The sequence below is a fragment of the Pelodiscus sinensis genome, chromosome 1 (assembly GCF_052426305.1).
Source record: "Pelodiscus sinensis isolate ZL-2025 chromosome 1, ASM5242630v1, whole genome shotgun sequence".
NCBI classification, from domain to species: Eukaryota; Metazoa; Chordata; order Testudines; family Trionychidae; genus Pelodiscus; species Pelodiscus sinensis.
In genome coordinates, this window is record NC_143052.1 from 57,844,654 (window position 1) to 57,858,214 (window position 13,561).

At 41.3% G+C, this 13,561-nt stretch overlaps 1 protein-coding gene across 3 annotated transcripts in view; it reads right to left on the bottom strand.

Annotated features, from left to right (window-relative positions):
* The window catches only part of SLC38A1 (solute carrier family 38 member 1), a 62,520-nt gene that overhangs the window by 18,821 nt on the left and 30,138 nt on the right, over positions 1-13,561 (bottom strand). For all 3 annotated transcript variants that reach the window (XM_075930497.2, XM_075930507.2, XM_006126482.5), the window contains exons 5-10: positions 7,337-7,410; positions 5,301-5,393; positions 4,705-4,786; positions 3,394-3,476; positions 1,937-1,995; positions 1,699-1,827 (exon numbers count right to left, since the gene is read on the bottom strand). In XM_075930497.2, coding sequence (XP_075786612.1) covers positions 1,699-1,827; positions 1,937-1,995; positions 3,394-3,476; positions 4,705-4,786; positions 5,301-5,393; positions 7,337-7,410 — 520 coding nt within the window. The remainder of the gene's footprint in view (positions 1-1,698; positions 1,828-1,936; positions 1,996-3,393; positions 3,477-4,704; positions 4,787-5,300; positions 5,394-7,336; positions 7,411-13,561) is intronic.

Consider the following 13,561-nt stretch of genomic DNA (forward strand, 5'->3'; position numbering starts at 1 on the left):
AGAGGCAGCAGCATTAGGGGGAGGCAGCTACAAAGCAGTCTATGCCTAGGGCAGGCCCAGGCTCACCGCAGGAAGAGGCTGTTCCCTCCGTCTGCAGCCATCCTCGGCTGCCATGAACAGAGGCTGTGATGGCAGCAGGCTACAAACAGGGGCTGCTGTCAGAGCAGCCTCTGTTTGCGGTGGCCGGGGCTGGACTCGAATAGGGGCTGCTCTGGCAGCAGTCCCTGTCTGTGAGGGTCCCAGCTGCCTGCTGGCACCCCATGGGGACTGTTGGAACTGGCACAAGCCGAGACTCAGCAAGCCTGGCTCAGTCCTGGCTCGTAATGGGTCCAGGAGCTAGCCTGCTATGGCTCTGCAGTTTAAATGTTGTAAGTGCTGGGCTGCCTGCCCACCCGGCTCTTACTACATTTAAACTGCAAGGCTGCAGCAGGGGGTAACTCCCAGAAGCTTCGTCCCTTCTTGACTAATCGTGTAGTCAATAGAAAGTCTATTGACAACACGATTAGCTATTTACTTGCTTCCTAGCATCCCTAATATGGCCAGCTTTAGATATCATACTAAGTCCCTCATTTCCCAGGGATAACAGGGCTAAGAGACAGCATGCTCCTGGAGAGAGCCTATTTTGTCACTATCAAGCAACAACTTGTGGCTGACACAGTAGCACTGAAGAATTCCAAAGGATTCATTCCCAATCCTCTGGCTAAATGAATGAATCAATTCAACTTGCAGACTTATGAACAAATTTTCAAAAAGTACTCAACACCCAGAAGCTTCCATTCTTCTTAAGTCCTTGGTCAGAATAAAATAAGGAAATTCTGGTGTATATTTGTCCCCAAAACAAAAAGAACAAGTGTATCCCTGCTTTGGCCACTGTCAACAAGTTTGCACAGGAAAAATAGTCTAGAATTTGCTTAAAACCTAACTTTAGATAAGACCTGTAAAAACCTAACTTTAGATAAGATTACAAAAGTGTAAGATGCTCTCTTCTTGTTTTTACCTCATGAATTCAAGTGCTACCTCTTTTTCCTCTCTCATTTTGGCTTATGAACTTCTGCAGTGGATCAGCTGACTGTCCTATCATACACCAAAAATGCCATACACGATGGGCAAATTGCAGAATTCTATAGATTTTGTTTGTTTTTGCCTTACTAGCAGAAAATGACACTTGGTCTAGTTCTGGTGTAAAATGGAATCCTCATGTAATATATATCCCTAACTACAAACTATTATTGTAGATTTTTTTTATTTACTGGATGCTCAGTGGAGTCTGATAGTGATAGATAAGTGTTTGATTGTGATATTTACACTCAGCCTATAGTAAGGAGCAGTGCAGAAGGTCACTGTCTCAGAAGTACTGGGACACATCCTGTTTCAGGGAGGCAAAGTGCCTGTTTGAGTTCCCAGGTTATTACATCTTCTGCATATCAACTGATAGTGCAGTTCGTTACCCCATGTGAAGATGGTCAGATCTCCTGTCTGGTGCACTAAAAGGCAGAGCCACAACTCCTACAGTAGAACTTGCCCCTTACACAAGCTAAGGGAGATGATTCATTTTATGTCCTCCCCATCACTGCACATCCGTGAAAGGGCCAGAGAGACTCTGGACCTAAATAATGTGTCTAAATGACTAAGAAAATGGACTAAGAATATGGAGATATAAATTATCTGAATTAAAAACAAATATAGAAAGAAACATACCTTGGAATTAAAGGTAACATACTGTGGTTTACATATATCTTCATGTGTTGAATTAAGATTTGATATAATAGGAGATGTTGCATTTGGCTCCAGTCCAGGGCAGATAATTTTAAATTTCTTATAGATAACCTAGAATAAAGTGGCACATGGCAAATTTTAAAACTGCTATTAATATAAAAACAAATATTGCAGACACTTTGGAGCAACTCTAATCCAACCAAACCAAAGCAGAACTTACCACCATTAAAAAAAAAAACATGCAACCAAGGGAAAATCCACTAGTATATCCAAGATACCCTAAAAGAAATTCAGAAGAAATTTAATCAATAACTCAAGTAATGATCACATTTGTTTATGTTTTTGTTCTTTTTATAGCCTGTTTCTTTACCACATAGTTAAACTTATTATATATTATACACATAACATGCACCATAAATTTCAAGGTAGTATAAAAATGCCTCTCATTGATCAGTAAATCTGTCATTTCAGAAGGTTGATACATTTCGGACAAAGTAGAGATCTATTCTAAAACATTTGACTCATGTTTAATATTGCTTCGCTGCCTCCTTGTAGATCATCTGTATAGGCAGTTTGACTAACTGCACTCTTTAGAATTACTTTCATAATGGACGTAAACTTGATAATACGAAAATACTATCATAATATACAGCAAATCATGAAGTGCTTAACTGTTAAAAGTTACTATGGATTAGATTTTCCAAGGGATTTCAATGTTTATTTCGGTGGCATTTAGGAGCCTAACCTCCTTAGGTGTTATTGGAAATTCCACTAGATGTTGTCAGCAACTTCAGGCATCTAAATACCTTTGAAAATCTGGCCATATAGACTTGGAGGCACCTACGGTGTGTTTAGACTACAGGGTTGTTGTTTTTTCCAAAAAAAGTGGTCTTTTTAAAAAAAAAACTTCCCTTGCGTCTAGACTGCTTCCGCGTTCTTTCGAAAGTAAATCGAAAGAATGCAGCAGTTTTTTCAACCATGGAAAACCTCATTTTACGAGGAAGGAAGTGCTCTTTCAAAAAAAGGCGCTATGTAAGACTAACTGTGCTTTTTCGAAAGAAAGCATCCTGACTGCCTGGTTGCTCTCTTTCGAAAAAGCAGCTTGCTTTTTTGAAAGTACTGGTTATAGTCTAGACGCTCTTTTTTGAAAGAGGCTATTCGAAAGTCTCTTTTGAAAAGGTCTCTTTTGAAAGAGGCTTGCAATCTAGATGTAGCCCTAGTGGAATATAAGTAATGTCCATATCCATATGCACACATATTACCTAGACAGAACTAATAAAAAAATTTCAGTTGAGAATTATTGAAATTTTGAATTTTGAGGATTTTTTTTTTTACAATTCTATTGCAATTAAAAATATTACTAGCTCTATGTAATATTAATTTACCTAATGGAATAAACACCCAGATAGTCATAAAAACTGTAATCATTTGCTCCAAGCAAATGGAAAAGAAACATTATTTTGAAGCAAGTTATTTATATTATGCTCATTTGTCATATTACTAGCTTTAAATTAGCCTGGCTTATTCCAGAATACCTAGCTTATTCCTGTGCTGACAAGGCCACTTTATTCATCACTGAACACTATCCTCTTCACTATTTCTGAGTGGCCAATAGGCTCCAGAAGTGAGCAAAATTTGTGTACCCCCACTTTATTCTCATGATACTTGCACTCTTACCTAAGTTTTTAAGGAGGCACAAGGGAAGGATTATAACAAATGTCACAGCTACAACAAGAATTCGACCATCCACGTACCATGCCCTGCAAAACATTTCAAAGATGCAGTGAAACCTCCTTGTAAGCATTATCATTGTTTTTTTTACATAAGATCTGCCATACATAATTACAACATTTTCTCTGGCTTTCTATGTTGTAAGCTCAAGTACAGGCAAAGTCTGGGACAGTCTCTGAATTTCCTAGGGCACTAATTACATATGATAGTAAATGGAACATTTATGAGTAATTGCTTAAAAGTGGCACTCTTTGGAATCTGAGCTATAACACAGCTTCATAGATTCAGAGGGCAAAATGTTGCCCTTGCTGATAGGAGCTGTGACGTGGGTGGAGGAATGGAGCGACAGCAGTTGGCATTAGATAGAAGTCATCCTGCCAGCTCAGGAAAAGACAAATCAAGCGTGCAGACATATAGTGCTGTACATCATATGCTGCGGCCAGCAGTGTATCCACTTAACCTGCTGAGGGCCTGGCCAAGTGCCCTAGCAGATAAACCATGCTGTAGAGGACTGGGATGCACTGGCCAGCCCAGTCACGTGACCTATCCTTTAAGCTGTGGCCAGAATCGTCTCTTGGTGGTCTGCAGGGAAAGGAGAGAAAAGGATGACTGGCCTCTACAACGTATTTTAAAGTGCTCTGTCCGGTCTTGAATGAAGTATCTCCAGAGTGGCGTTTCCATCTTTTAGCTAAGTTACAAGACATCATATATCCTGTTGTAACAAACAAGACACGTACGAATGTAAAGAAATACCCTTATTTTTGTTTAAGATGGTAGCAGATACCATCAAGTAGTAACAAGTGGCAGAAATCTATCCTAGGTATTCCACTCCTGTTATGATTCAGTATTGGGGAACTTTGCCCTGTATGGATAGTTCTTTACATACTGAATCCAACAAGGTGATCAGAACTCCTACAGGTGCAGAGTGTCTTCAATGCCCACTGGTTACAATAGGTGTTGAAGGTGTTTAATAGCCCCAGGTATTGCTCAACACTTTGTGGTATCAGACTATAAGATAAGAATATGGTAGAAATCATTCTTCGGAAGAAAAATCTAGGTAGTAATCACTAAAGGCTCATTTATTTTTCTTTTCTCTTCCCCACCTACACTTTATAATCCTATTAGGGGCTCTGCAATGAAGATCTGACACTGGCATAAGAAACAGCCAAAAATTAGTGCTTTTACAAATCCTGCTCTGGCTTATCTACGTGAAGTTTAGACTCTGAAGTCAAGTGAGCAAAACAGAATTACACTTACGAAAATGCTTCTTCTTTTCCCATAAGAAACTTTATGGCAGAGGGCAGTTCATTTTTTACTATGAAGAGATAGCTCAGCATTGCTGGAGAAAAATGAGACCATTTTAGAAATCAGACATATCTTATGGAATGAACATACAGAAGGAAGTTGGATCTGTTCTCATGTGAACTCTATGGAATTACAAACTGATCTAAGGCACAGAAGTTTAACGGATTTTAAACTGCTGATCCCAGTTGGGTTTCCTGATATGTCATTTCAACAGGCTACAAGGATAATACTAGTCTGCAGTGTATGACAGAACACAAGGGCCTCCAACCAATGTTCCCTCTAACTTTTTCCATCTATGAGCAGAATAAATTTTATGTGCACCAAGGCATGTGCAGATGTGCACCACGAATTGTTACACATGATGCCGGTTATAGGAGGCTGTGGGCACTCTTCTAATCAGCTGGGCGGCACATGAATCTCTCCTGGCGCTCAGCTTATAGGGAACAGAGCCCCCAAACATTACTAGGAGAATAAGAAATCTGAGTAGCTGATAGGCATAAATGTATGTGCATTCCTTTGTTTGCTCTTGTTTTTTATATTTCCTTTACCTCCAGTATTCTGGAGAGAAGTGGATCCAAAAACAATCATTTTTCCTGGGGTGCCAAAGACCTGCTCTCCCAGCTTTTCATACACCATGCAGCCTGTGTAAAACCAATTGGAGAAGAAATCAGAAATTGGGGATGACAAGCAACTGTCAAGTTAAAACATTTAAGAATCCTCTTCATTCAGCTATTTTTTCCCATCCATGTTGCTTTTTCTTCCCTTTTCACACAAATACTGTAACTCACAAGAGTTGAGCAAACATATTTGGAAATGTCCTTCTCATGTTTTAAATGCCAGGAAAAGCTACCGATTACTTCTTAAAAGTTGGAACTCACATTGAAACTATTATATCCCTTTAATATAAGTATCTGCCTACAGTTCTCACAACATTTTCAAAGCTGGTATCCTGATATCTTAAGTTTGTTCTGTCTGTAGGAATAATATAAGAGTTAACTGAAGATAATATGCAACACAAAAGGGATCTGCAAGCCAAGTCACTGGCAGACAAGCTAGAGACACAGCACCGCAGTGCTGTAATTCTATACAGTTTGACTACCTGACATGGATTAATGCAGAGAGTCCAGACTGTTCATTTAAATTATTATTTCTATAGTCTTATATATTAATTTATGAGTTATCATTTTCCTATGCTTCCAATGAAAGCAGAAGTATGAGAACTATAATTAAATATTCTTGGTTTAAAGCCTGTCAAACTCAACTAGGAGCTAGCCCTTCTATTAATTTACAAGATGTTCCAGTTAAATTTAGCAATTTTTTTCCAGTTGTAGCTTAGGCTGGCAGAAAAGGCACAACATTAAGAACTCAAGAGAGTGTACAATAAGAATAAAAAATAAATGTTTTAGGTGTTATACTGCACACATTGTCCGAAAGAGCTGTCTCACAGTTTGGGTTTCTTGCATATTCTTTTAGTTGACATTTTCTCTTTAAAACACCCATGAACAAGAAGCAAAATTCAGTTTGAGTTTTAATGCAATTTCATCCCTAGCAGCCTAAAAACCCAGGACACAAATTGCTAGTGTTTCAAGGACAACCGTGTGCGCATCTGCATACCTAATTTCAATATGCAATTGCTGTCACTGTACACAAGGTCATGATAACTGTATTTACAAATTAGGTGTTCAAACGTGGAAGCATTTTTGAAAGTTTGGACTAAAATGTTGTATCCTCAAGACACTATTCGTAGACTATGGAACAATAAAGGGTTTAATATTATAATAGTACCCTCTTATTTATATATTTAGAGTTACATACTATGAGAGCCTAAGGGCAGAGGCTATGTCTACTCTACACTGTTCTTCTGGAAAAAGCTACGCAAATTGCAATCTGCAATTTGTGTAGCTTCTTCCGCTTCTTTTTTTGGAAGTGGTTTTTCTGACATTTGGCCCGTCTACACTGGGCCAAATGTTGGAAAAAAAACCATTTTAGGAACACCCCTTCTTCCTCATAAAATGAGGTTTATAGGGATGCTGAAAAAGCACATCTGTTCTTCCAAAAAAAAATTCGGAAAAGCAGACGCGTTCACTGGATGCGGCAGAGTTTTTCCGGGATACCTCTGGTATCCTGGGAAAACTCTTGTAGTGTAGACATAGCCAGATAGTGACTTCTTCCCAATATGGAAAGTACCCATTATTATACCATGGATACTATAGGGAACAATATCAACTCTAATTGAATGTCGTCATCTTATTTCTGGATAAACTTCACTATACAGAGTTTCATTATAACACGAATTGCATTCTGGAGATTGTAAAGCAATGAAACAGTCTTTCCTTCTACTTCACTAAATGGAGTTTCATGGTATCAGAATTCACTGTGAATTGGTTTGACTATATTTTTTCTTTATAGCAATGGGCCACAGTTAGTCTCAGTTATACCAGTATAAATCTATAGTAACTCTGATGACTTCTTTTTTCTTCTTCAAACAGATGAGAAAAAATAGGTGTCTTGCTTTATTCTGAACATCTTTGACTTCTTGTCCTTTTCTCTTATGCTAAATTGATACATTATCATCTCAAATTACCTGTTGCCTTTGCACATACCAACAGGAGATTTATTGAATAAATAGACAGCAATGTCACTGAAATCAGTAGAAACCTACAAAAGAATGAAAAATAAAATGTATTATAATAAAAGAATTCTTAGTGTTGTACATATTAGAAGAGATTCTCATTTACACTAAGCCACCTTCATAGTGTTCTAAAGTGAGTGTAAATATAATTGACACGCTTTATGGCTTCTTTATATTGCTGTAGTATAAAAAGAGGACCTACGATAAATGAGACTCTGGCCCATTATGTCTTATAGAGAAGGCCTGCAGTGATCAACTTATGGTGCTCAAAGCTTACAGCCTCTTAAATTAGTAACCCCCTTCCACTTTCAATCTAAACCAAAATAAAAATGTCCTACTATCTAAGCAAGAAAATCTAGTCAGAGCAGCTGTGAGCTATATGCTCCCTACTACTTAGTCTAGTGATGTTTCTAAAATCTGAGTAAAGAGTCAGAGATAGTGTTTATCTAAGCCTTAGGATATGAGGGCCACATCGTAATATTCTTTCCCAAGCCAAGTTCCACTATATATTAATATCTCCAGATATTGTTGTGCCTGACTCCTTCAAGTGTCCTGCTAGCCTACTGTAAAGGATGCAGAGTGGGCTTCTCAAATTTATGAGCCATTCTAGCTCTGCTCTGGCTTGGGAGGAGATGTGATACTTTGCTTGAGTAGCATTCCTATCAGAACCTGCCTTACGCTGTATGCTCCCCAGATTGGTGGTCTCTGAGTCACAATGTTGAGCAGGGGAGACAGCAGACACCTGTGAGGCTCTGTCCTTACACTAAGAGAAGCAGATGCAGAAGTATTAGCTGCATCCTCCATTATTGGTTAGTATTTCCTGCAGTGGGGCATTCACCATTTACCCCTGCACTGTAATCAATGGTTTGCAGAAAAGTTCAGGAATTAAAATGGTAATAAATGCTCTGTCAATATTTTCAAGGGGCTGAGCAGCATGCTTGATAACGAGGCAGCACCAAGGGCCAAGTGCACAACACAACCTTTGCTCAATGATCCATCTCCTGTAGATCAGGGCAGAATTCAAGCACAGTGTGTTCCTTCTCTCTGTGTACAGTTGCATGGTGATTGACAACACAGGAGTATTAAAACAATCTTGTTGGCACTTTTTTCATTTCTATCATGACAATACTATGATAAGACACCATGTAAACAAATCAATTAAACAGAAAACAAGTTGCTACGATAGATGGGCAGTTTAAAATGACAAAAACAAGACTTTTCACTGAACGGAACATGCAGGAATGACACTGTGAGAATGTTTTCTGTTTGAGACTATATGTATTTTGGGATCAAATTATAGCTGCTTTTGCCACGAGTGCATGTCTGGCAGGGAGGGTGGATACTGGTAAGGGCACAAGTATACTGGTAAGGGCACAAGTAGACTGATTCCTCTTGGTGTAACTATATAGGCCATGCCAAAATGATGCAGACAGCATTACTTGATCATACAGGGTCATCAAACAACAGCGGGTGATGGCATTGCTCTTCCCAAAGGACTCATCTACCTTGCCTTATACTGTACATTATAATGCCTGGAAGGCAGTGCTGGGGGAGCCCACACTGTACCTATTCATAAGATACAGTAGCTGCTGCTGCTGAACATGCTTCCACCGGAAACATTATGTGCATTTTTGCAGTATGTGGACATGTCTCCAGCCTTTATGCTTGGCTGCTGAAGCAAACTAACTGAGCCTTAATTTGCAGACACCAAGCAAAGGTGTCTTCATTGAGATAAAAATAACAGTTGCAAGACAGCCAGGTTACATTTTGATCTGTTTCCTTTCCTCCCTGTGGGAGTCTCACTAGTTGCTATGAGAAACATGTCCTTTTTCATTAAAGACATATGAAAAGCCTGTTTGTGAGAGGTCTGTCTGTGGTTTAGACAGACTAGCGCCAGTATTATCCCATAGAATTAAAATGTGAGTGCCCCGAGCTCTGTGCACACTCAAAACACAGGCAGTGAAGTTTAGGCAACGCTAGTATCAAAATTGTTCTCATGCTTCACATTTTGTCCACTTTAAAAAAGTACTGGCAACCACATAAGAAATGTAAGCAAAATTCTCATCCTCAGTCAAAGCCAAATGGATAGCTATGGGCAGAAGACCAACACAAGGCTAGGGGGAACAGAACCCTACCTCCTACACGAGGCAGCTATGCTCATCCTTCACTCATCAGCTCTAGCAGCTACTGTGGCCCCACTGCACTGGCCTTTCCCTGGGAATCAGGACACAACTCATCTCAATCACTGCCAGAGGCTGTAGAATCCTCCTCTTAAGGCCTCTCTGGGGCCTAGCTCATCTGCAGCCTTCCAAATATTTCTCCCTCATTGCTGGTATGAAAAATCTTTCTATGCCATAGCTCATAGAGTATGTCTACACTACAGCGCTATTTCGAATTAATTAACCGTTTCAAATTAAGTTAATTCGAAATAACGCATCCATACACAAAAACTATTTCGAAATAGCGTTTTGCTATTTCGAATTAGCACGTCCACACTGAGTGGACCCTGAACCGAAGTTAAGGCAGGCCGGAACCAGTGCCGGCAGGGCATCAGGTTAGGACTTAGTGTGTGGGGCCCTACAGGAGAGCGTCCACCCCAAGGAGCCCTCAGAGCCTCCCCAGTCCTCCCCACCGGGGGCTCGTGCCCCATTCCTCCATCATGTCCTTCCACTTATCCCTCCCTAGCCCCCCTTCCTGGTGTCAAATAAAAGGCACATATGTTCAAAAATAGAAACTGGGTTTATTGAACAAAACTGGGGCGGAGGGGGGGTGGGATGAACCTCTGGGGAGACTGGGAAAAGGAGGTGGGAGAGGGGAAGAAAGAGGGTGGGAGAGGGGAGGGGGAAACCTGGGAGGAGGGAGCTGGAAGGGGGAAGAAAGGGGAAGGGGAAGCTCAGGGTCCAGGGTTGGGGGTCTCGCCGGACCAACCTGACTTTCATGCAAACCTGCTCCTGGGTTCGCATGTGGCCATTGGTGGCCAGGCTGGCAGCTATCCTGCCATAGATGGCTGCGTTCCTCCATCTAGTGCGGAGATCATGGACGTTGGGGGCATCCCCCCCAAACCTGAATAAGGTCCATGATCTCTACCCTGGACCAGAAAGGTGCCCGCGTTCTCTAGCCCTTGTCAGGCTCCAGGGAGCTGGCAGACTGCTCCTGGGGAGCGGTGGAGGGCTGGCTGCCAGTGGCTTGCTGGCTCATGTTTTGGGGTCACTGGATCAGGGGCCCCGGTGGCCACTGCTGGTTCTGGGCTGGCAGGCTTGGAGCTGGCACAGGCACTATGGCCAGGGTCTACCCTATGGCCTACCTATGGCCAGGCTCTGGGGCTGGGGGAGCAGAGAGTAAGTTTTCCTGGCTGTGCCCAGAGTGGCCACCAGGGCTCCCTGGGAAGGGCTGGAGGCCCCTATTTCGAATTAAGTGTCTACACAGCACTTAATTCGAAATAGCAATGTCAAATTTGGTGTTACTCCTCGTAGAATGAGGTTTACCAAATTCAAATTAAGGGCTCCGCTATTTTGAATTAAATTCGAAATAGCAGTTTGGATGTATAGACGCTATTAAAATTAATTCGAAATAACGGCTGTTATTTTGAATTAACTTTGCAGTGTAGACATACCCATAGTTATTAGCCATATCAGCCTATAAGCTGCTGTGGGGTCTTGTTTTATTTTATATCTTCTTTTAAATGTAATCCTTCCCTCGTGGGAGGTAGGATTCTGTTATGGGCTAGCACCATAGCTACCTATGGTGTTAAGTTATACAAATGATACATAACAATACATCTTTTTGTTGCTTTGTTTATTTTACATTCAGTATGAAAAGACTATATGGGTATGTCTACACTACCCCGCTAGTGCGAACTAGTGGGGTAATGTATGCATACCGAACGTGCAAATGAAGCCCAGGATTTGAATTTCCCGGGCTTTATTTGCATAAGCCGGCCGGCGCCATTTTTAAATGCCGGCTTGTTCGAACCCCGTGCCGCGCGGCTACACGCGGCACGGGCTAGATAGTTCGGACTAGCAAGCCATTCCGAACTATCTGTACGCCTCGTGGATATTAAAGATATTAAATCTTAAAATATCCCTAAATATTAAAAATCCAAAACTTGGATTTGCATCCTATGCATTTGAACTGGAACTCTTCAGCTTTGCCTATCCAGCTGTATTTTCCCTTGGTTTTAGGGCAAATATGAAGCAGCTAGGTATCTGAGGCCAGACTGTAATCTGCATTGCCACTGGGGGTTATGTCCAAGACATTTCCCTGGTCCTCTTTTGTGATTAACTTGAATAACAGGCACAATAATTGTCCCTAGCAGCCGGGATTACTTACTGCCTCCACATTGCAATAAATACATTCACCTTAAAGGGACCAGGAGAAACCACACTCATGTTTCTCGCCACACCACTCAGTGGGACCTTGTAGATGAGGGGTGGGCAGTAAAATAGTGGTGGCCCACCACTGGTATGTTTAACTGTGCCTCCACAAGTAATGGGCTGATCACAGCTCCCACTGGCCATGGATCACCATTTGTGGCCAATGGGAGTGGCGAGAGACAGTACGGACTGGGACACTGCCTCCCACTGCTCACAGTGACCATGAATGGCAATCCATGGCCAACGAGAGTTGCAACTGCCTGATATGTGTGGAGGCACAGATAAACATAGAGGTGGGGATCCACTAGGGACTAACCTTGGTGGACCAGATGCGGCCTCTTGGCCAGTATTTGCCTATCCCTGTTATAGATAACGATGTGTAAATCCCTATGGGTATGTCTACACTACCACCCTAGTTCGAACTAGGGTGGTTAATGTAGGCAACCGAAGTTGCAAATGAAGCCCGGGATTTGCATTTCCCGGGCTTCATTTGCATCTTGCCGGGCCCCGCCATTTTTAAAGCCCCGGTAGTTCGGACTCCGTACCCTCGGCTACACGCGGCACAGAGTAGGTAGTTCGGATTAGGCTTCCTATTCCGAACTACCGGTTCACCTCGTTCCATGAGGAGTAACGGTAGTTTGGAATAGGAAGCCTAATCCAAACTACCTACTCCGTGCTGCGTGTAGCGGCGGGCACGGAGTCCGAACTAGCAGGGCTTTAAAAATGGCGGCGCTTGGCAAGATGCAAATGAAGCCCGGGAAATTCAAATCCTGGGCTTCATTTGCAACTTCGGTTGCCTACATTAACCACCCTAGTTCGAACTAGGGTGGTAGTGTAGACATACCCTATGCAGAGTAGGCAGTTTTGAGAGAGATACAATTTGTGTTAGTACTTCCCCTGGGGGGAGCAGCTCCACATTGCCTCGAATGAGTTGTGCAAACTGCACAGCTTAGCCCACTCTTTCTAAATTACATTATATTTATATTACATACTGTGCTTACGCTGAACGATTTTAATATGCTTTGCTTTTCAGAAGTAATTTCACACTGTGTATTCACTTAAACAACAAGATTCGTGAAGTCACTGGCAAAACTCTCCATTGATTCTTGGAGAACAGGACAGGTCCTTAATCACAGATATTTAGCTGCTTACAGATTTAAAATATGTAAATGTAATCTACTATCTGTGTCTTAACAGACAACTGGCCTTCTGGGCATTTTACCCAGGGAATGGGTAGAGAAGAATTAGATTCTGGACCTGGACATAGAACACTCAAAGAATCATCAAAGGTGTGTGGTTCTTTACATTTTGTTTTTAGGGCTTTGGTAGAAGTAAGGCAGCAAATTAGTAATTGAAATATACATTTTCTTTTGTCTATTCTCTTGCTTATAAATTAACATTTCTTGTACCATTTTTTGTCCAACAAATGTTCTAATTATTGTGCAGCTTGGATTCTCCAAGTGAAATCATGTCCTCATTGAAGCCAATGGCTAAACTTGTATTGAATTTAACAGGTCTAGGATTACCCTCATGTCTTTTCTTTACTAAACATTGTGGTACATATGTATCTGAAGTCCATTACTAAAATGACCAAACTTGGGATATTTAAGTCCATGTTTAGTTACCTAAATCAGTGATCTGAGCATTAGTGGCTACTACTGAAGCCAGCATCTCTGAAATCCAAGCTACTTATATAGGCAGCCTACTTCAATTAGTAAAGCAGCCCAATGTGTTTTGAATGGTCTATAAACAATCACATTCTCTCTAAATGCAAACATTCTTAAATTAAAATGAAATTGTGCCC